Below are 23,369 nucleotides of genomic sequence, written 5' to 3'. Positions count from 1 at the left end.
ATGCAATAGAGAAAGGAAAAAGTTGTCTTTGTTTGCAGATAACATGATCTTGTATATAGAAAACCTTAAAGACTCCACCAAAACAATATCAGAAATGATAAACAAGTGCAGTAAAGATGAATGATACAAAATCAATATACAAAAGTCTGTTGAGATTTTACTCACTAACAAGAAACTATACAAAAAAGAAATTTAAGAAAACAATATCATTTAGAATAGTATCAAAAAGAATAGAGGGTCCAAGATGGTAGAGTGGGGAGACCCTGAGGATACATCCTTGCAAAAGCCCACCAAAATTATAACTATATATAAAGCAACTATCTATGAGAACTTCCTAAAGACTAACAGAAAAGATCTGCCACAACTAAAGATATAAAGAAGAAACCACAGTGAGACAGGCAGGAGGGACAGAGACTTGGTATAGTCAAGACACACAACCACAGGGAGGCAACCCACAAATGAGAAAATAATCACAAGTGCAGAGGATCTCTCAAAGAGGCAAAGGGTCTAAGCCCCACATTGGGCTCCCAAGTCTGGAGGTCCTGCACTTAGAATATGATCCCCCAGAATGTCTCATTTAAGGCCAGTGAGGCTTGTGTATGGGAGAGCTAGAGGGCTATAGAAAACAGAGACTTCACTCTTAAATGGCACACACAAAGTCTCTCATGCTCCAAGGCCCAGTGCAGAGGCAGAAATTTGAAAGGAACCTGGTCAGACCCACTTGCTGATCTTGCAGAATCTCCCAAAGAGGAAGGAGGCAACTGGGACTCCCTCTGGGAACTGAGACACTGGCAGGAGCCATATTTGGAAGCATGTTGTACCACAAATACATTGGTACTGGCAAGCACCATTTTGGACTCCTCCCTCTAACTTATTATCCCTGGGGGCTTATGCCCAACATCAAACCAGCACCAGTCCATGGGCCATGGAGTCCTCAAGAGAGCTGCACTGAGACACTACCCCACCCACCAGCCAACCAGTCTAGGGACCCCTGGGGCCAAACAGCCAGCTGCCTCAGGATGCCACTCCACCAACCAGTAGGCTGGCGCTAGTCCCAAGACCCCTAAGCTGAGCAGCCACTGACACCAGGAACCAGGCCTGGCTACCAATAGGTCAGCACCAGCCCTGTAAGATCCCAGGCCATACAGCTAGCATTGCCAGAACCTAGCACAGTCCATCACAAGCCAGCAGCCACTAGACAAGGCAGGGCCTAGCAGCCAACTGTGCCAGGGGTCAGCCTTTCCTGACAGAGTACCCACAGCAGTCAGCTGCATGAGAAGGGTCCACTTAGTCCACACAGGGGGCTGCCCTAGAGCATATATCTCAAGTGACCACATGGGAGTGTGCTGCTGGGCCCCACAGGAAGTCCCCTACGTGAGGCCACTATAAGATTGGGAATGTAACCAACCCACCTAATGTACAAAAATAAACAGAGATAATAAGACAAATTGAGGAGACACAGTAATGTGTTCCAAAGAAAGGAACAAGACAAAACCTCAGAAGAACAAAAAAAAGCAAAGTGCTTATCTCAAGCAATCTACACAACAAAGAGTGCAAGGTAATGGTCATAAAGATGCTAAACCAACACTGAAGGAGAATGGATGAACACACAGTTAGAGATTTAATAAAGAGTTAAAAAAATATGAAGAACTGAAGAATAAAATAACTGAAATAAAAAATACAATGCAAGGAATCAACAGTGAATTAGATAATACAGAAGAACAAACCAGTGAACTGGAAGACAGTAATAGCACCCAAAATGAACAGGAAAAAAAGAAAAAAGAATTCTCAAAAATTGAGTATAATAGACATCTGGGACAAATAAAGCATACTAACATTTGCATTATAGGGGTCCCAGAGTGGAAAGAGAGAGAGAAAAAGGCAGGGAATTTATTTGAAGAAATAATAGGTGAAAATTTCCCTAACTTGGAAAAGGAAACCTAAATCCAGATCCAGGAAACACAGAGAGTCCCAAAAAAGATGAACTTAAAGAGGACCACACCAAGACATATCATAATTAAAATGGGAAAAGTTAAAGAGACATTACTAAAAGAAGCAAAAGAAAAGCAAGTAGTTATTACAAGAGAATTAGTATAAGACCATAAGCTGATGTTTTTAGCAGAAACTTTGCAAGCCAGAAGGGAGTGATGATATATTCAAAGTGCTGAAATGAAAAAACCTACAACAAAGAATACTGTACCTGGCAAGGCTATAATTCAGATTTGAAGGAGAAATGAAGAGTTTCATAGATAAGCAAGAGCTAAAAGACTTCAGGACCATTAAAATTGCTTTAGGAGAAACAGTAAAGGGACTTCTTTAAGCAGGAAAGAAAAGACCACAATTAGAAACATGAAAATTATTAAAGAAAAACTCTCATTAATAAAGGCATACATACAGTAAATTCAGTAGATCAATCACTTATAAAGCTCATAGGAAGATTAAGAGACAAAAGTAGTAAATATCGTCTATATCCACAATAAGTAGTGAACGGATACACAAAACAAAAAGATATAAAATATGATGCCTAAACATTAAATGTGGAGGAGAGGAAAAATGCAGGGTTATTAGAATGCATTCAAACGTGAGAGATGTTCAACTTAAAATAATCGTGTCTGTGTGTGTGTGTGTGTGTGTGTGTGTGTGTGTGTGTGTGTAGTCACATATGAATCTCATGGAAACTACAAACCAAAAACCTATGATAGACACACAGGCAAAAAAATATAAAGGAATCCAAACATAACACTAACGCTAGTCATCAAATCACAGGGAATAGAGCAAAAGAAGGAAGAAACAACAACAATAAAAAACTATAAAAACAACCAGAAAACCAAAAAAAACGCAGTGAATACAAACCTACCACTAATTACCATAAATGTAAATGAACTAAACTTACCAATAAAAAAACACAGAGTGAATTAATGGATTAAAAAAAAAGCAAGGTGCATATATATGGCACCTACAAGAGGCTAACTTCAGATCTAAAGACACACACAGAATGAAAATGAGAGAATGGAAAAAATATTCTCTGCAAATGGAAACGAAAACTGGGGTAGCAACACAAATCAGACAAGACAGACTGTAAAATAAAGATGGTAACAAAAAACAAAGAACATTATATAATGACAAAGGGGTCAATCTAGCAAGATTTTAAAATTCTCAATACATATGCACGCAACGTAGGAGCATATAAATACATAAAGCAAATATTAAACAATAATAATAATAGGGGACATGAACACTCCACATCAACGGACAGATCATCAAGACAAAATCAATAAGGAACCACTTAGCTTAAACAACACATTGGATCAGTTGCACTTCATAGATATATTTAGAACATTCCATCCAAAAGGAGAATACACATTCTTTTCAATTGCACATGAAACATTCTCTAAGATAAATCACATGCTAGGCCACAAAACAAGTCTCAGTAAATTTAAGAAGGCTGAAATCATGTCAAGAATCTTTTCTGGGGGCTTCCCTGGTGGCGCAGTGGTTAAGAATCTGCCTGCCAATGCAGGGGACATGGGTTCAAGCCTTGGTCTGGGAAGATCCCACATGCCGCGGAGCAACTGGGCCCGTGAACCACAACTACTGAGCCTGCACGTCTGGAGCCTGTGCTCTGCAACAAGAGAGGCCGCGATAGTGAGAGGCCCATGCACCGCAATAAAGAGTGGCCCCCGCTCACCGCAACTAGAGACAGCCCTCGCACAGAAACGAAGACCCAACACAGCCAAAAATAAATAAATAAATTTATAAAAAAAAAAAGAATCTTTTCTAATAACAATGGTATGAGACTAGAAATCAAGTACAAGAAAATAAAATGCAAAAGAACACAAACACCTAAAGACTAAACCATATGCTACTAAAAATTCAATGGATCACTGAAGAAATGAGGAAAGAAATCAAAAAATGCCTAGAAACAAATGGAAACAAAACCAAAACAATCGAAAATCCATTGGATGCAGTAAAAGCAGTTCTAAGAGGGAAGTTTATAGCAATGAAAGCCTATCTCATGAAATAAGAAAAATTCAAATAAGCAACCTAACCTTACACCTAAAGAAACTAGAAAAAGATGAATAAATAAAACCCAAAGTAAGCAGAAGGAAAGAAATAATAAAGATTAGAGCAGAAATAAATAAAATAGACACTAAAAAACAATCAATAAAACTTAAGAGTTGCTCCTTTGAAAAGACAAAATCAATACACCATCAGCCAGATTCATTAGAATAAAAGGTGAGAAGGCACAAATAAATAAAATCAGAAATGAAAGAGGAAATCTTACAACCAACACCACAGAAATTAAAAGGATCATAAGAGACTACTACAAAAACTTACACAGCAATAAAATGAACAACTTGCAAGAAATGGACAGATTCCTAGAAATGTACAATCTCCCAAGAGTGAATCAAGAATAAATAGAAGTATGAACAGACTGATTACAAATAAAGAAACTGAATCAATAATTTAAAGAAAGCCCCCTACAAACAAAAGTGCAGAACCAGATGGCTTCACAGATAAACTCTAACAAACATTTTAAAAGAATTAACACCTATCCTTCTCTAACTAGTCAAAAAAATTGAAAAGGAAGAAACACTTCCGAAATCATTCTATGAGGACAGCATAACCCTGATACCGAAACAAGACAAAGACACAAAAAAACCCCCACAAAATTACAGGCTAATTTCACTGATGAACACAGATCCAAAAATATTCATCAAAATATTAGCAAACTGAATTCAATAATATATTAAAACAATCATACTCCATCATCAAGTGATATTTACCCCAGGGATGCAAGGATACCTCAACATCTGCAAATTACTCAGTGTGATATACCACATTAACAAACTGAAGAATAAAAATCATATATGATTGGGAGAGGAGATCAAGATGGTGGAATAAAAGGATGTAGAGTTCACCTCCTCCCATAAATACATCAAAAATACATTGACATGTGGAACAATTCTCACAGAATATCTGCTGAACTCTGGCAAAAGACCTTCTGTAATCAGAACTACAAGAAAGATGACCATGTAACGTAACAGTGTAGGAGGAAAGGGAAAAAAGGAACGTGCATCTCTGGAAGGAAGCTGTAAAATGGGAAAGGTTTCCTCACCTGGGGCACCCCCTTCACCAGCTGGGAGATCAGCAGGAACAGAAAGGGCATGGCATAGGCTCAGAGAAGAGTGTAGCAGCCAGCTGGCAGCAGGCAGAACATAGAGAGACCATGACAGGTGGTCCTGGCCACCTCCCTGCACTCCCCAAAAGAGATGTGCACACACCAGCAGGTGTGTGCGATGCCTGGGTGTTGAATATCCAGATTTAACAGAGAGACCCAGGAAGAGGACTGGGGTAGGCTGCGCAGAGATACCCTAAAGGGGCTGGAGTGTGGTCTGAGCCGCAACCACGTGTGTGCACAGGATGAAGCCGAAGTTTGATAATAGAAGCTCCATTGTTAACACACATGAAGGGAGGGGAGGGGGCCCACCAGGGCAGCATCATTCTCACTTTATTTTTTATTTTTTATTGTAATATATTTGACTTACAATGTTGTGTTAGTTTCAGGTGTACAGCAAAGTGATTTAGTTATACATATATGTGTATCTATTCTTTTCCGGATTCTTTTACCTTATAGGTTATTACACAGTATTGACTAGATTTCCCTGTGCTATACAGTAGGTCCTTATTACCTATTTTATATATAGTAGTGTGTATATGTTAATCTCAACCACCTAATTTCTCCCTCCTGCCCCCCACCTTCCCCCTCTGGTAGCCATAACTTTGTTTTTTAAGCCTGTGAGTCTTTTTCTGTTCTGTAAATAAGTTCATTTGAATAGTTTTTTAGATTCCACATACAAATGATATCATATGATATTTGCCTTTCTCTGTCTGACTTCATAATCTCTAGGTCCATCCATGTTGCTGCAAATAGCATTATTTCATTATTTTTTATGGCTGAGTAATATTCCATATGTACCACATCTTCTCTATCCACACCTCTGTAGATGAACATTTAGGTTGCTACTATGTCTTGGCTACTGTAAATAGTGCTGCAATGAACAGTGGGGTATATGAACCTTTTCGAAGTATGGTTTTCTCCGGATATATGCCCAGGAGTGGGATTGCTGGGTCATATGGTAACTCTATTTTAAGTTTTTTTAGGAACCTCCATACTGTTCTCCACAATGGCTGTATCAATGTACATTCCCACCAACAACGTAGGAGGGTTCCCTTTTCTCCACACCCTCTCTAGCATTTGTTGTTTGTAGACTTTTTGATGATGGTCTTTCTAACCAGTGTGAGGTGATATCTCCTTGTAGATTTGATTTGCATTTCTCTAATAATTAGTGATGTTAAGCATCTTTTCATCTGCTTTTCGGCCATCTGTATGTCTTCTTTAGAGAAATGTCTATTTAGATCTTCTGCCCATTTTATCATGGGGTTGTTTTTTTGATATTGAGCTGCATGAACTGTTTGTATATTTTGGAAATTAATCCTATGTTGGTTGCATCATTTGCAAATATTTTCTCCCATTCTGTGGGTTGTCGTTTCATTTTGTTTATGGTTTATTTGCTATGCAAAAGCCTTTAAGTTTAATTAGGTCCCATTTGTTTATTTTTGTTATTTTCATTACTCTAGGAGGTGAATCCAAAAAGATATTGCTGTGATTTATGTCAAAGAGTATTCTGCCTATGTTTTCCTCTAAGGGTTTTATAGTATCCAGTCTTACATTTAGGTCTTTTATCCATTTTGAGTTTATTTTTGTGCATGGTATTAAAGAATATTCTAATTTTATTTTTTTTTTACATGTAGCTGTCCAGTTTTCCCAGCACCATTTATTGAAGAGACTGTCTTTCCTCCATTGTATAATCTTGCCGCCTTTGTCGTAGATTAATTGGCCATAGGTGTGTGGGTTTATTTCTAGGATTTCTATCCTGTTCCACTGATCTATAAGTCTGGCTTTGTGCCAGTACCATACTGATTCAATTACTGTAGCTTTATAGTATACTCTAAAGTCAGTGGGCCTCATTCCTCCAGCTCCACTTTTCTTTCTCAAGATTGTTTTGGCTATTCAGGGTCTTTTGTGTTTCCATACAAATTTTAAGATTTTTTGTTCTAGATCTGCGAAAAATGCCATAGGTAATTTGATAGGGATTGCATTGAATATGTAGATTACCTTGGATAGTATAGTCATTTGGATAATGTTGATTCTTCTAATCCAAGAACATGGTATATCTTTCCAGCTGTTTGTGTCATCTTCTATTTCTTTCATCAGCATATTATAGTTTTTGGAATACAGGTCTTTTGCCTCCTTACATAGGTTTATTCCTAGGTATTTTATTCTTTCTGATGCGATGGTAAATGGCATTGCTTCCTTAATTTCTCTTTCTGATATTTCATTGTTAACGTATAGAAATGCAACAGATTTATGTATGTTAATTTTGTATCCTGCAACTTTACCGAATTCACTGATGAGCTCTAGTAGTTTTCTGGTAGCATCTTTAAGATTCTGTATGTACAGTAACATGTCATCTGCAAATAGTGACAGTTTTACTTCTTTTCCAGTTTGGATTCTTTTATTTCTTTTTCTTCTCTGATTGCTGTGGCTAAGACTTCCAAAACTATGTTGAATAAAAGTGGTGAGAGCAGACATTCTTGTCTTGTTTCTGATCTTAGAAGAAATGCTTTCCATTTTTCACCATTGAGTACGATGTTAGCTGTGGGTTTGTCATATATGCCCTTTATTATGTTGCGGTAGGTTCCCTCTATCTCCACTTTCTGTAAAGTTTTTATCATAAATGGGTGATGAATTTTGTCAAAAGCTTTTTCTGCATCTATTGAGATGATCACATGGGTTTTATTCTTCAATTTGTTAATGTGCTATATCACATTGATAGATATGTGGATATTGAGAAATCCTGGCATCCCTGGGATAAGTCCCACTTGATCACGCTGTATGAGCCTTTTAATGTATTGTTGGACTTGGACTGCTAGTATTTTGTTCAGGATTTTTGCATCTATGTTCATCAATGATATTGGCCCGTAATTTTCTCTTCTTTTTGGTGCTATTTTTCTCTGGTTTTGGTATCAGGGTGATGGTGGACTCACAGAATGAGCTTGGAAGTGTTCCTTCCTCTGCAATTTTCTGAAACAGTTTCAGAAGGATAGATGTTAACTCTTCTCTCAATGATTGATAGAATTCTCCTCTGAAGCCATCTGGTCCTGGACTTTTGTTTGTCAGGAGTTTGTTAATCACAGTTTCAATTTCATTGCTTGGTTGGTCTGTTCTTGTTTTCTATTTCTTCCTGGTTCAGTTTTGGGAGACTGTACCTTTCTAAGAGTTTGTCTATTTCTTCTAGGTTGTCCGTTTTGTTGGCATACAGTTGACTGTAGTAGTCTCTTATGATCCTTTGTATTTCAGTGGTGGCAGTTGTAACTTCTCCTTTTTTCATTTCTAATTTATTGATTTCATTTCTTATTTATTGATTTCAGCCCTCTCCCTTTTTTTCCTGATGAGTCTGGCTAAAGGTTTATCAATTTTATTTACCTTTTGAAAGAACTGGCTTTTAGTTTCATTGATCTTTTCTATTGTTTCCTTCATTTCTATTTCATTTATTTATGCTCTGATCTTTATGATTTCTTTCCTTCTGCTAACTTTGAGTTTTGTTTTTCTTCTTTCTGTAGTTGCTTTAGATTTAAGATCAGGTTGTTTATTTGGGATTTGTCTTGTTTTATGAGGTAAGACAGTATTGCTATGAACTTACCTCTTAGAACTGCTTTTGCTGCATCCCATAGGTTTTGGATTGTCTTGTTTACATTTTCATTTGTCTCTAGGTATTTTTTGATTTCCTCTTTGATTTTTCCAGTGATCCATTGGCTACTCAGTAGCATATTGTTTAGGCTTCACGTGTTTGTGTTTTTTACAGTTTTTTTTTTTCTTGTAGTTGATTTCTAATGTCATAGCATTATGGTCAGAGAACATGCTTGATATGATTTCAATTTTCTTAAATTTCACAAGGCTTGTTTTATGGCCCAGCACGTGGTCTATTCTGGAGAATTTTCCATGTGTACTTAAAAAGAATGTGTATTCTGCTGCTTTCAGATGGAATGCTCTATAAATATCAAGTAAGTCCATCTAATGTGTCACTTAAGACCTGTTTCCCTATTGATTTTCTGTCTGATCTGTCCATTGATGTAAGTGTGGTGTTGAAGTCCCCCACTACTATTGTGTTACTGTCAATTTCTTCTTTTATGGCTGTTAGCATTTGCCTCACGTATTGAGGTGCTCCTGTATCTCTCTCCTTCTGTCGGGCCATTAGTATAAGTAGTTGAACTGGATATGGGTTCTATTGTTGCTATGATTACCTTCAGTGCTTCACAGATTTCAATTTTTCTAATGATAGCATTGGCCTGTGTGTGATTACTGGGGTCCTAGCAGGTTTTTCAAAAAGTTTCTGCATCATCCACATTTTTCAGCTATACCTACATGCCTACAATACAGAATTGATCTCTCTTTCCCTACATTCTTGCCCATCACCTAGTGGTAGATTGCTGCCACTTGTTACTTAGTTCTTACTGGACTATTAGTGGAGATCAAAGGACTTACTCTGCTGTCCTGGCCAGCTTCAGTTTTAGACTGGTCATGTGTCCTGATGCTAAGGGATGGAGCTTGCTCAACATCCTTGCCCTTCCTTCCAGTGGCAGCCAAACTCTGCCTTGTATATGTGGTGGGTCTAGTGCAGAAATTTTCTGCCCTCTCCTAGTATTAGAAGACCTCTAATGGTACTGGTATAAGATCCTGAGCCCAGGACTATTTTCTCTCCTTCTCCCAAGGATTGAAAGGCTTTTTTTCTTTTACCTTCTCCACGGTTTTAACAATGGGTCTTTACCTGTGTTCTGCAGAAAGACAGAGTTTGCTGCCCATCCCCCAGTGTCACAAAGTTTTTGGTCTACATGAGTGAAGGGTCCAAACTAGGGGGGGGTGGGTCTTCATGCCTTTCTCAAAGCAGTGGCGGATCCCATCCTCTATGCCTGTAACATCATTGATGGCTTTCTCTGATCTCTTACCCAGCTCCCAGTCTTTCTCATGAGCACTCAGTGGAGGTCCATGGAAAAGGACATATGAGTTAAATTCCTCCTGGATCTTAGCTCCAAATAAGATGTTACCGATCCATTAAGTCTTTAGTTGATTTCCTCTTTCTCACCTGTGTGATAGCTATGCCTTTCTTCTTTGCTCCGCCACAAACGAGGGAGTCAGGGAATCCTGTCACTCTCTCCTGAGAGGGGCTACTCTCAACTTGGATTTCCAGGTATCTGGTCACTCCATAACTTCAGCTCTTTAATGGGTTCCAGAAAAGTTTTCATTTTGTAGTTTATCTGTTTTGTTTGGGAAGAAGCGATACTCTTTCCAGCTTTCTATACTGTAGACATAAGTAGAAGTATCTCATAGCAATTAGCTTTAAAAAAAAAAAAAGTGCTGTGCATGTATTCACAAGGAAGAAAGAATGAAAAAAAAAAGAAAAAAGAAAGAAATTCTCATATAGAAAGGGTGGTTATTAATGTGGTAGACTTTTGGGTCATTGACATTTTTCTTCTATGTGCTATTCTATATCTCTCAAGTCCTTTACAGAGATCTAATTTTATAACTTAAAAAAAAGATCTGTATGTGCATATACATATGTGTATTCTATTTTTTAAGTCAAGTGCAAATGATAGAACATTATTTTACCATAGAAATGCCATTTATTTGCTGTTTTTAAAATAAACTTTCAAATAAATTTTGTATCCTCAGAATTCATACAATTACATATGTATTCAATATCTGTAATCTTTCTCAGTATCCTCTGTTCAATGTAAAAGACAAAATTCTTGCTAGGAAAAAAAATTAAAGTTTGATTTAAGAGAATAATTATGCTTAAAGCTTCATAAGAATCTCTCTTTTTCTTATAAATTTATTTATTTATTTTTGGCTGCGTTGGGTCTTTGTTGCTGTGCACGGGCTTTCTCTGTGGCGAGCGGGGGCTATTCTTCGTTGCGGTGCATGGGCTTCTCATTGCAGTGGCTTCTCTTGTTGTGAAGCACGGGTTCTAGGCACATGGGCTTCAGTAGTTGTGGCATGTGGGCTCAGTAGTTGTGGCTCGCGGGCTCTAGAGCACAGGCTCAGTAGTTGTGGCACATGGGCTTAGCTGCTCCACGGCATGTGTGATCTTCCCGGACCAGGGCTCGAACCCATGCCCCCGGCATTGGCAGGCGGATTCTTAACCACTGCGCCACCAGGGAAGTCCCCATAAGAATCTCAATACAGCAGTTTTTCTTGTTTTGAGAGCCTTGTGTTTAAGAAAATTAACTGTTTTTATTCATATTATGTCTTACACCTCATATTATAATCTCCCCACAATGACAGCTACGATTGCCAAAGTGATTTCTGTCACTCCAGGTTATAATGTAAATGTAGCTCAGGAAATAAGATAAACAGCAATTGAAGAGTAAAAGGCAGCTCTAAACCAACCCCCGCCAAACTGAATATTTCTTTTAAACTGTCAATGTTAAACATATCAAAGGAGTTTTCAGGCAAAAACTTAATATATTTAAGCAGTAAAAAGACTTCTGAACAATTTACTTAGATTATCCCTTTACCATATTACCTTTCCTCCAAAAAAGGATAGAAAAAGTCATTATGCAATGAACTTGTAATAATTTACATACAGTAACGTACCAAAAAGTACCTTAGAGACCATTCTCTGGTACTAAGTAATTTGATGGTGGTCATTGAAGGGTAAAAAAGTTTTGGTTTATAATTTCCAAAGATAATCTCATTTCCAAAAGAACATTTCTATGAAATCAATCTCATTTTCAGAGAAAAGAACTAATTAATTACACAAACCCCGTGTTTCATTTTTTTACTTAGTAAGAATGGCTATCAAGCAAGTTACCAAAACTATTTTCCAATTGTCTATTTTCAGAGTTGTGTGGCATACCATACATTCCACTCACTTCCTTCTTTCTTTCCTTCTTTCTTTCCTGTTTCTTCCTTCCTTCCTTCCTTCCTCCCTTCCTCCCTCCCTCCCTTCCTTCCTTTAAAATTTACTAAGCTGGGTGCAGAGGATATTGTGCTGAACAAAACTTAAAATGTTTCTACCCTTCAAGAGGCCTTTTCTTACATCCTCAATTTGTCTCAGACTTGGTTCTTATTTTATTCCTGTATATTTTCATCCCAACACTTAATAATAATTGCACAGTTCCTCAGTTACAGTAGGTACTCTTCAAAGACATGGATTTTCAGCATCTTAATGTCCTTACTACCAAGCACCATCTCACAAATAATAGAGTACTCACAATGCATGATGAATAAAACAAATAAATAAACAAAGGAGCTTATAGTCTAGCACACACAGAAACGCATAGATAGATACAATAGAGCAATAAAATCTAAGATGAGCTATAATGACAGTATTCAGAGATTACTGAAGTAGCACAAAGGAGTCAGCAGATCAACTCTATTAGGGGTGGAAGTGGTCAAAAAGCTTCATTCAGCACATGATATTTAAATTGAATCTTGGAGGATGGTTAGAAGTGAGTCATAAGCTTCAGAAGAGAAGAAATAATTTCAAGTAGAGAGAAAGTCATGAGCAAATTAAGAGAGATAAAAAAATAGCATGTTATGATCAGAAAATAGCAAATAGACTGGTATGACTGAAGCATGGGGTGACAGGGAAATTACCCTGAGATATGAATCTGGAAAAGGTACAGGGGACTAGGTCAAGGAATGGGGGAGGAGGCAGATAGACAAATATGTCAGGCTAGAGTATGCCATGAGAACTTTATCCTGTATGCCGTGAGAAATCCCTGCAAAGGTGAGAAGAATAAAGTTAAATGATAAGATTTGATTTTAGAAAACTTACTCTAGGGGACATACAGAATAGAATAAGGAAAATGAAAGGACAGATGGTTGGGAAAGTAAAGTTAGAGGTAAAAGAACAATTAGGAGACTACTTAAATAGTCCAAGACAAATATGACTACAACAAGAATTAAACCAGCCATACTGGGAAGAGAAAAGTTTAAAGGAAAAAAAAAAAAAAACTGAAAAAAGAAATCGATGTAATTTTGTCCTCAATTAGATTTAGAGAGGCTCATTTACAAATGAGTACTGCCCTCATTTGTTAAATTGTAATAATTAGTGCTTACCTCAAAGAAATATTATAAATACCTGAGATAATGCATGTAAAATACTTCATAATATGACCGCCAAAGAAAAAGGTTTATAAACATGGCAGTAATTATTTTGTTGATGCTGATGCTGATTGGATTTGAATCCTGGCTTCAATACTTACTCCCTGTGTGACCTTCATGAAGTTACTTAATCTCTCTTTGCCTCACATTCCTCCTCTGTAACAATGGCGTATGCTCCCTAGTACCTCATAGATAAGTATTATTTTGAGTTTTATAGATGTAATAACATATTCATGAAGGGTTTATAAAAATTTAGACCAATATCTGAAACTTTATTTTTAAGAAAAAGTTATTAATAGAAAATAGGAGTTGAAAATGATTCTCGGATTTCCAATATGGGCAAACGGTGATACTGAGAGGAGGAGGCTCCTTTAAAAAGCCAATCATTCTCCCTCAAATTCTTTAAGATGAATTAAGTGTTCTTCTCAGTGTTTTGCAAGCACACTATATATATTACAACACTCACCATGGTATATTTTAACTGTCTATTTTCATGTCTATTATCCTCAGTAAATACTGATGATATCTAAGGGCAAAAAACTGTGTCTGTTAATTCTGCATCCCCAAAAAGCAGGATGCATCTGGTATATAAATAGGCTCAATATACGTTAGTGAAATAATTAAACTTAAAGGAGATACGAATTCCTTTAACAAGTCCAGAGAATATTTGGAAAGAATGGTATTTCCAAAGAATTTTACATGCTACTCCCCTACAGGCCTTAAAATTTCATCAAACAGAATGTAAAAACTAGTATATTATACTACTCTTTTCTAGTGAATTCTGACTAGATAGAAAGTGTTGAAATGCAAATCTGTAAAGAAAATAGCAGAGAATAAAGTAAATAATATAAACAAAAAGAAATTATTCAAGAGTTTCCAACTTTCTTTTTCACCATGACCATATAAATATAGCAGTGCCACACTGTAAAGGGCTAATATTAAGACTTTCAAAATAAGAGCTAAGGGAACATCAAAATTATTCCAGAATATTTACGTATATGGAGCCATAATCTCACTATCTGTTGTATTTCCATTGTTTCATACTATACCTTAGATGAAGATCTTCTGAAAACTTCAGACAGGCGTAGATAAATTCTTTAATTTGGTTGTAAACTTTTGGCACAAATTCAGAGAATGGAAACTTTTTTGGAAATGGTTGCTGTAAGCAAGAATTAATGAAAGCCAAGTCACAAACCAACATACATTGAGAATACTTACGAATTAATTAAAATGCAAAAGAAACTTTCTTCCACACTGTGAACTGCCTGCTTAACAACCTCAAATTAAAAAAAAAATTTGTGAAAGTTTTCTGATACTAAAAAGAATAAGATTAAATAAACAATAATTCAAATGCCCTCCAAAACCTGATAAATAAATTGTGATACATATTCAGCAATAAAAACTAATGAATTATTGATACATGCAACAACTTAGATGAATCTCAAAAGCATTATGTTCAGTGAAAGAAGCCAGTCTCAAAAGGTTACATACTATATGATTCCATTTATTAGGCATTCTAGAAAAGGCAAAAGTGATGGATAGCAACAAGACTGGTGGTTGGCAAAGGCTGGGGGTTAGAGAAGGAACTGATTAAGAAGGTGTAGCATGAGGGAATTTTTTGGAATCATGGAACTGTTCTGTATCATTATTGTAGTAGTACATACATGACTCAATGCACTGTCAAAACCAATACAGTTATGTAGCATGGTAAATTCTACTGTATGTTTTGGGGATAAAATGTCCTAATAGTATAATAAAAGCAAGTATTTGAAAGTGTAAGCCAAAATGGAACACTTCCAGAAATCCCCCAAACACTTCAGAGGTGACAATACCCCAAAGCCATTTACTAATTCCCCAAACAGGAACTTCTGTTCTTCTAAGCCCTTCTAAGCCCAAAAATCATCCTTTGAAGGTGTTTTAGATTTCTAACCCATTGAGTTAGAAGTTATGCCTTTAATGAGACTGATACAAAGAAAGCTTTAAGGGGATGCCAAATCAGAGAAGTTTATTTTAAAGTGTTCCTTACCTTTTCCAGCTCTGTATCTTGGAATGGGAATTGTCCTACCACCTTTTTATATATCTCTTCACTTGTTACTGGTATAGGACTGTAGTTGTCAGAATCAAGTATGTTTCTATAAAGAAAATAAAAGAAGAAAGGAAGGGAGGAGGGAAAAAGGAAAGAAGGGTTAGTTAATCACTATAGTGATCACAAATAATTTTCAGGTGAGCTCCAAGAGTTGTATATCCACCACAACCCAAAATAAATGTTTCCCAGTCCCTAATCTATTCCTTTTACAATACAGCTATTTGGTCTGAGGTAAGGACATCTTTAAAAAAAAAAAAAAAAGACAGAAGGAAAATTACATTCTAAAACAAATGGAACACAATTATAAACATGACCTCACAGTATTTGAGATTTACAGGTCAGAGAGAAAATTTTAAGGCAACATGTTGAAGCCTTAAGGCAAGTGAGAAGTAAATAATAAAAGAATGTGAGCTCTGGAGAAGGCAAAGAGGTTTTATTTGCTTTTTTTAAAAAATAAGACATTTTTGATTATGTTCTTTAATTCTGTACTAGATCTAACTTTCAAAACTGGCAGATGAGGAAAAGCAAGTTCTATAATAAATCCAAATTATGTTCATTTACTTCATCTACTGCTCTATATTAAGAATGACTTTTTCTTCATCCATAGGTTCCGCCTCCTTAACTGGACTGGGGGTTCTCTAAAAGCAAAAACCATACTACCAAAATCAAAAAAGAAATTTACTGAAGGCATCAAATCAGATGCTCTTAAAACCATGGATATATCACGTTACTAATTTTCAAGAGATAATCCTCCTCTAAATAAAACTGTATCATTAATAAACCGGGCTTTTAGAAACACAAATGTTTATATTAATATATAAATGAGTTGCACTACATGATTATCAGAGACATGTTCATAAAATGTGAAGAGTAAGATTAAAGGGACAATGTAATATCTTAAAGCTATAAGAACCTGAAAGTAGAGTAAGCTGATTTGGGGAAGAGGTCTTACAGTAAGCAGAAAGATCACTTTAAGGAGTAAAGGTTCAAAAGGAGAAGAAACAAGTGAGCTGACATGAGTTGTGTGCCAGGAAAACAGAGCAAGGAAACATTTGTAGGTGGAGGTGTAATACAATAATTTTCTTATTGTTGTATGCATGTTGCAGTAACTATTTAAATAATATGCTTCACATACTGGATTGTAATAGATCTCTTCTCTGGGTATAAGAGAAGAAAGAAGATGAGGAATCACATGAGTGAGTCTTCAAAAAAGTTCCAAAAAAACTAAATTACTCGAAAGGGCTCAAAAGCCACTACCTTACAAGTGAGACATAGACTGGGCATGATCCTCAAAGAGAAAATCAAAGAACAGATTAAGAAGACACAAGGTGATCTGGTTGGTATGAACCAAGGTATATGACACTCATTCATGGAAACAAAAAAGCCAAAATGGGATCTGGGGACTCCTCACATAGTAGGTACTAATATACTGAGACTGGATATCTCGGGAACTTTATTTGGGACACCACTACACCTTACTTGAATTCTTAATCATAACTGGGATCAGAGCTAGAAAAAATAAGCCAAATATATTTGTTGCTTATTACATCTGAAAAACTTTATGTATAAAGACGTGTGTACATGCATGCACACACGTGCACGCGCACACGCGCACACACACACACAAACTATAGACAATTTCTCACCTGAAAATACCTGACCACTTCTTTAGCAAAGTTTCACTATATTGATCTCTGATTTCTAACAGCATGTCAAAAAGCTGATTTACAGGAAAACCATACACCTGAAACAAAATAAGAAAATAGCTTCATTTCATAAGGTGATTTTTTTAAGCAACATGAGAGATTAGGCACGGAAAGATATTTTTGTTCTTTGGCCAACAATTTAAATAAAATCATGATAAGAAAAATCTTTCATTCCCACCTAATATCTAGTGTTCATTCTCAAGAATTAAAAGATATATACCAATATAAGCCAGTCAGAAAAAAATTAAAAGATGAACATTAAAATTAATATACACTGGGTATAAATGTCAGCTAACTTTTCCCTACAACTCCTTCTGTAACTCTTAGCAACCTTCAGGAATAGGGAGAGAAAATGAGAATGCTACCAATCTCACCCACTTCTAATGCTATTCTATTGGATATAATATGTGGTTCATTATTTAAAATAGTAATTAAGAAACTCCAAAATCACTCAGACATTATATCTGAATTAAGGACATTTTGAAGAACTAAGGTAGTGAGTTCAATTAATTGATTTGCCTGGAGAAAAAAAGGGGTATGAGAACAATTGATGAGAACATAAACGGTCAAGGTGATGACCAGGAAATGCTACAAAGACATAAAAAGATCTAGCTCTAGGAAAAGAAGAAACACAACTAAAAACTAAAAGTTACTTACTCAAGCTTAGATAGATAATGAAATGATTTAGAGCTGATGAAACACTCATCTAGATAAGTCTGTGTAAACATAAACCACAAACCTGAAGTGTGTCAGCAAAAAGCACAATGAGGTTCTTCAAATCTAACACGAGGTTTGGATCAGAGCAGTAAGACTAAAGGAAATAAAAGACAATGAGGAAAAACACGTTTATTAAAAATAAAAGTAAATTTTGATTTACTCAACTGCTTAATGCTGCACCTGGTAAAGGCTCTCTGGAAAACCTTCCTGGTTTAAAGTAACACCAGATTCAGCCAGGGAAGAGTGAGTAAAGACTCCAATAATCCATGATCTACATTTTTAACACTTGGAAATTTAAAAACACACTTCTAAATAACTGTTTGGTTAAAGAAGAAATCAAAATTGATATTGCAGAGTATTTTAAAATGAACAGCAATGAAATAGTTCATATCAAAACCTATGGAATGCAGCTAACGCCATTTTAAAAACAAATTACATCTTTATATGTGAACATTAGAAAACATAAAAGATTTAAAATAAACAAACTAAGCACTCAACTCATGAAGCTAGGCCAAAAAAGCCAAAATAAACCATAAGTAAGTGAGAGAACAAAACTGATAAAATAAAAAGCAGACATTAATGACATAGAGAAGACATGAAAGATTTGATCAATGAAACCAAAAGCTCAAGTTAAACATAAAATCAATAAAATAGACAAATCACAGGTAAGTCCAATTAAACAACAAAGAGAAAACAAAACTATACAAAGAATACAAAACCAAACATAAATACAGAGGAAAATACAAATTACAAATAAAGTCCATGTATAATCTCTTATCAACAAATTTGAAAACTGAAATGACACAGGCGATACCTTCTGTGGGCAAGCTACAAAGATGTATATGGCACTATTTTTCAGTGATTTTGATATTCAAATTCTCTTAATTATAGTTTGATTACTTGCCCTCTACTTAATTGCTCAGTTCCTGAAGGAGGAGTGTTGAATTCTCCCACAATGGTGTGGTCCCTTGGTTTCTTTTCCTACCACTTAACAGTTTTTGTTTATATACATACTGATGCTTGCTTGTCCCCAGTAAATGGGTTATTGTCTTTTTGGTGGGTTAAAAATAATATCAAAACAAATGTTCCTCTCTTCTCCCATTTAATGGTCTTTAACTCCAATCCAATTTTCTTGAAGAATATTGTCCTTTTTGCTCCCCATTCTTTATTTTCAATCTTTCTGTGTAATCTTAATGTATGAATCTCTCTTAGTAACCAAACTATAATACTTTCCAACTCTGGCATTTCTCATGAATACTTACAAATTTGGACCTATTCTAGCCATCTTATTTTAAGTTTTCTATTTTCAATGATTTCTTCTTTCTTTTTTGTATCCTTTCCTGTTTTTCATTGGATCAGTTTTTTCAAATTATCTTTTTTTTTTTTTATAAAGTTTTTTTAATTTTTATTTATTTATTTATTTATTTTTGTTTTTGGCTGTGTTGGGTCTTCATTTCTGTGCGAGGGCTTTCTCTAGTTGTGGCAAGCGGGGGCCACTCTTCATCGCGGTGCGCGGGCCTCTCATTATCGCGGCCTCTCTTGTTGTGGAGCACAGGCTCCAGATGCGCAGGCTCAGTAGTTGTGGCTCACGGGCCCAGTTGCTCCGCGGCATGTGGGATCCTCCCAGACCAGGGCTCGAACCCGTGTCCCCTGCATTGGCAGGCGGATTCCCAACCACTGCGCCACCAGGGAAGCCCCTCAAATTATCTTATACTGGTTATTAATAAGTTATATACTTTCTGCCCACTGGTTTTTTTTTTTTGTTTTTTTAATAAATTTATTTATTTATTTATTTTTGGCTGTGTTGGGTCTTCATTTCTGTGCAAGGGCTTTCCTCTAGCTGCCGCGAGCAGGGGCCACTCTTCATCGTGGTGTGCGGGCCTCTCACTATCGTGGCCTCTCTTGTTGCAGAGCACAAGCTCCAGACGCGCAGGCTCAGTAGTTGTGGCTCACGGGCCCAGCTGCTCCGCGGCACGTGGGATCTTCCCAGACCAGGGCTCGAACCCGTGTCCCCTGCATTGGCAGGTGGATTCTCAACCACTGCACCAACAGGGAAGCCCTGCCCACTGTTTATTTGAAATAATCTGGGGTTTTCATCTAAAAAATGTTTTAAACATTAAGCTTCTCCTCTTTTAGGGATTCTTAATAGCATAAACTTTACAAATAATCAAACAATCAGTTATTTAAATTTATCTAGGAGTTTTACTCTCATTTTTGCACACATTTATTTACTCCCATCCCATCTTGTATTTAGAATTTCTTTTTCATTTTTGGTAAAACACCAGTAAGACAGGATGGGTGAAAAGTAAACTTTGAACCCTCATGTGTTTGGAAATGCTTTTCTTTTGCACTCAAACTACAATACACAATTTCAGATGCGAGAAAACTGTCTGCCCTAATTTACCCTGCCTGACCAAAAAAAATGCATCCTTTCAACTGTAATAATCTAGTCTTTCTTTAATGCAGAGAAATTTCCCTCTTTTATTTAATTACTTCAGTCCCCTGCTTTGTGACTGTACTTTCTTTCTAAATTCCTATTAGATACAACCAAAAATCTACATCAATTATCCATGTTCCTTAACTTTCCATTCATATTTTCCATCTTTTTGTGTCTTCACTCTATATTTTGGGATATATATTTGATTTTGTCTTCCTGATCACAGAATGATATGCAGTTTTATCTATTTAATCTTTGAATTAAATTTCTCTATTATGGTAGTCATAAATTTCCAAGAAAGCAATGTTTATCTTTGATTTCTATCCTTCTGTGGCTTGCTTCCTTCCTTTTCCTCCTTACCACGTTTTCTAAAATTGTGAATATAGTATACATAAAGAAAATAATAAATATAACCTATATGTACAATTTTACCAGGCAAACAAAACTAAATAGCACCAGCATGCCAGAAGCTCCAAAACAACTTCTTTCCTCTCCACTCAGGAAAACATTATCATGACATTTATGATAATCATTTCCATGTCTTTCCTTCATTTTTTGCTTCTTTGTATTTTTTAACTTAATAAACTTTATTTTTTAGAGCAGTTTTGCATTTACAGATAAATTGAGCAGAAAGTACAGAGTTCCCATATAACCCTTCACACAGAAATTCATGCACAGATTCCCTTATTATAACATCTTGCATTAGTGTGGTAACATTTGGTACAGTTGATGAACCAATACTGACACACTGTTAGTAACTGAAGTCCATAGTTTACAGTAGAGTTTACTCTTTGTGTTATATAATCTATGGGTTTTAACATATGTATAATGACATATTCCACCATTACAATATCGTAGAGAATAGTTTCACTGTTCTAAAAATTCCGTCTTCCACTTATTCATCCCTCCACCCCTCTCCCAAATCCTGGCAACTCTGATCTTTTTACTGTCTCCATAATTTTGCCTTGTCCAGAATGTCATATAGTTGGAATCATATAAGTATATAGCCTTCTCAGATTGGGTTCTTTTACTTAGCAATATGCATTTAACTTTCCTCTATGTCTTTTTGTGGATTGATAGACCATTTCTTTTTTGCCACTGAATAAATATTCAATTATAAGAATGTACCAGAGTTTGTTTATCCATTCACCTACTAAAGGACATCTTGGTTGCTTCCACGTTTTGGCTATTATGAATAAGCTGTTATAAACATGAGTAGGCAGGTTTCTGTGTTAACATAAGTTTTCAACTCATTTGGCAAACACCTAGAGTGTACTTGCTGGATCATATAATAAGAGAATGTTTCATTTTGTAGAAACTGCCAAACTCTCTTCTAAGCTGGCTGTACCATTTTCCAGTCCCATCAACAATGAGAGTTCCTGCTGTTCCACATTCTCTTCAGCATTTGGTGTTGTCAGTATTTTAGCCATTCTAATGGGTGTGTGGTGGTAGCTCATTTTTGTTTTAATTTGTAATTCCCTGAGGACATATGTTGTCAAGCATCTTTTGTATGCTTTCCTGCCATTTGAATATCTTCTTTGGTGAGGTATCTGTTCAGAACTTTTGTCTGTTTTTTAATTGGGCCCGTTTTTTAATTTTTTTCTTACTGTTGAGTGTTAAGAGTTCTCTATATATTTTCAGTACCAGGCCTTTATCACATATGCCTGCCAGTTCATTCTCTTAATTTCATTGCTTTGTAACCATCTAAATACTCAGCCTTACTCAATATTTTCTTTCTCAATGTTATGTGAGTGGAAAAAATCTGTGTGTATAATTTTCTGTCTTGCTTTTATAATTCAACATTATACTTGTGAAATTCATCCATTCTACTGTATATAGCTATAGTGTGGGCATTTTCATGTTGTATAATATTCCATGTTAGGAGTTTAACCCAGATTGTTCATTTTATCACCAATGGACATTTAAGTCATTTCTAATTTTGAAAATTCAACAATGCTGGAATGAATATTCTTGCATGTGTATTATGGTGCATTAGGGCAAGTTTCTCAAGGGAATATAGTTAGGAAAAGAATTTCTGGTTCATGAGGATCTTCAATTTTAAAAGATGATGCTAATTTTTTTCAAAGGGGTTCTGAATACTTCATATCCTTATCAACATTTGTGTTATTAATTCTTACATAATGTTATCTCATTTGGTTTTAATTTGCATTTCAATGATGCACTAAAGTTGAGCACCTTTCATGTTTCTCAGCCAAGTGAATTCCTTCCTTAGTGAAGTACCTCTTTAAATCTTTTTCTTGTTTTTTCTATTGAGATGTCTGTCTCTATTGTCATGATGAATAGTGAAATTTTTATATATTTTATGTTAGTTCTTTGCTGATTTTGTGTTGAAAACATCATTTCTCATCATATAGCTTATTTTATCTACTATCTTTCGTTTTATTGTTTTTTTCTTACAGTTTTAAAGTAGCTTAATATTTAATGTATGAATCTTTTCCTTTATGGTTAGTGCCTTTGGTTTTTTAGTTAGGAATTCCTTCCCTATCCTAAATCATAAAGATATTCTCTTATACTATCTTCTGAAAGATTTATGGCCTTACATTTTACATTTTGATATTTTATCAACCTGAAACTCATTTTTTGGTATATTATTTCCCCCATACTGATAGTCAATTGTCCTAGTACTATTCATTGAAATGTCTGTTCTCTACCCACTGACCTGCAATACTATCTCTTTTATAAATATCAAAGATCTTTTTTGGAGGCCCTATATTCTGTTTCATTATCTATCCAATGACAGTACTGGAGTGTCTGGTACTCATTTAATAAGATTTCTAAATTAAGTCTTGATATCCAGTAGAGAAAACCCACCTACCTTATCTCAGTCTTAAGGAGTCTCTTAGCTGTTCCTGGCTTTTGTACTGGCTTATAAATATTACAATCAGATTGCAAAGGTACTCATCCTCCCAAAAATAAGATTATTGAGATTTTTGACTGCCACTGAATTAAATTTATAGATCAATTTTAAGAAAACAGATATCTACAATAATAACTCTTCCAATCAATGAACATGCTATTTCAATTTTATTTAGGTCCTCTTTAATTCCTTTTCATCTCTCAAAAACATTTTAGAACTTTCTCCATGGAGGTCTTGAACACATTTTGCTAGATATATTTCCACTACTTTTAATGTATGCTATTGTATCAATTTTATCTTTTAAAAATTTT

The 23,369-nt window shown here is 35.7% G+C and overlaps 1 protein-coding gene across 2 annotated transcripts in view; it reads right to left on the bottom strand.

Annotated features, from left to right (window-relative positions):
- The window catches only part of EXOC6B (exocyst complex component 6B), a 714,846-nt gene that overhangs the window by 327,784 nt on the left and 363,693 nt on the right, over positions 1 to 23,369 (bottom strand). For both annotated transcript variants that reach the window (XM_036873122.1, XM_036873124.1), the window contains exons 12-15: positions 17,766 to 17,837; positions 16,967 to 17,064; positions 15,261 to 15,366; positions 14,284 to 14,393 (exon numbers count right to left, since the gene is read on the bottom strand). In XM_036873122.1, the coding sequence (XP_036729017.1) occupies positions 14,284 to 14,393; positions 15,261 to 15,366; positions 16,967 to 17,064; positions 17,766 to 17,837 (386 nt within the window). The remainder of the gene's footprint in view (positions 1 to 14,283; positions 14,394 to 15,260; positions 15,367 to 16,966; positions 17,065 to 17,765; positions 17,838 to 23,369) is intronic.

This window comes from Balaenoptera musculus, chromosome 13 (genome assembly GCF_009873245.2).
Source record: "Balaenoptera musculus isolate JJ_BM4_2016_0621 chromosome 13, mBalMus1.pri.v3, whole genome shotgun sequence".
Classification (NCBI taxonomy): domain Eukaryota; kingdom Metazoa; phylum Chordata; class Mammalia; order Artiodactyla; family Balaenopteridae; genus Balaenoptera; species Balaenoptera musculus.
The sequence above is the reverse complement of the archived record's forward strand: the minus strand, read 5'-3'. Positions and strand labels throughout refer to the sequence as shown.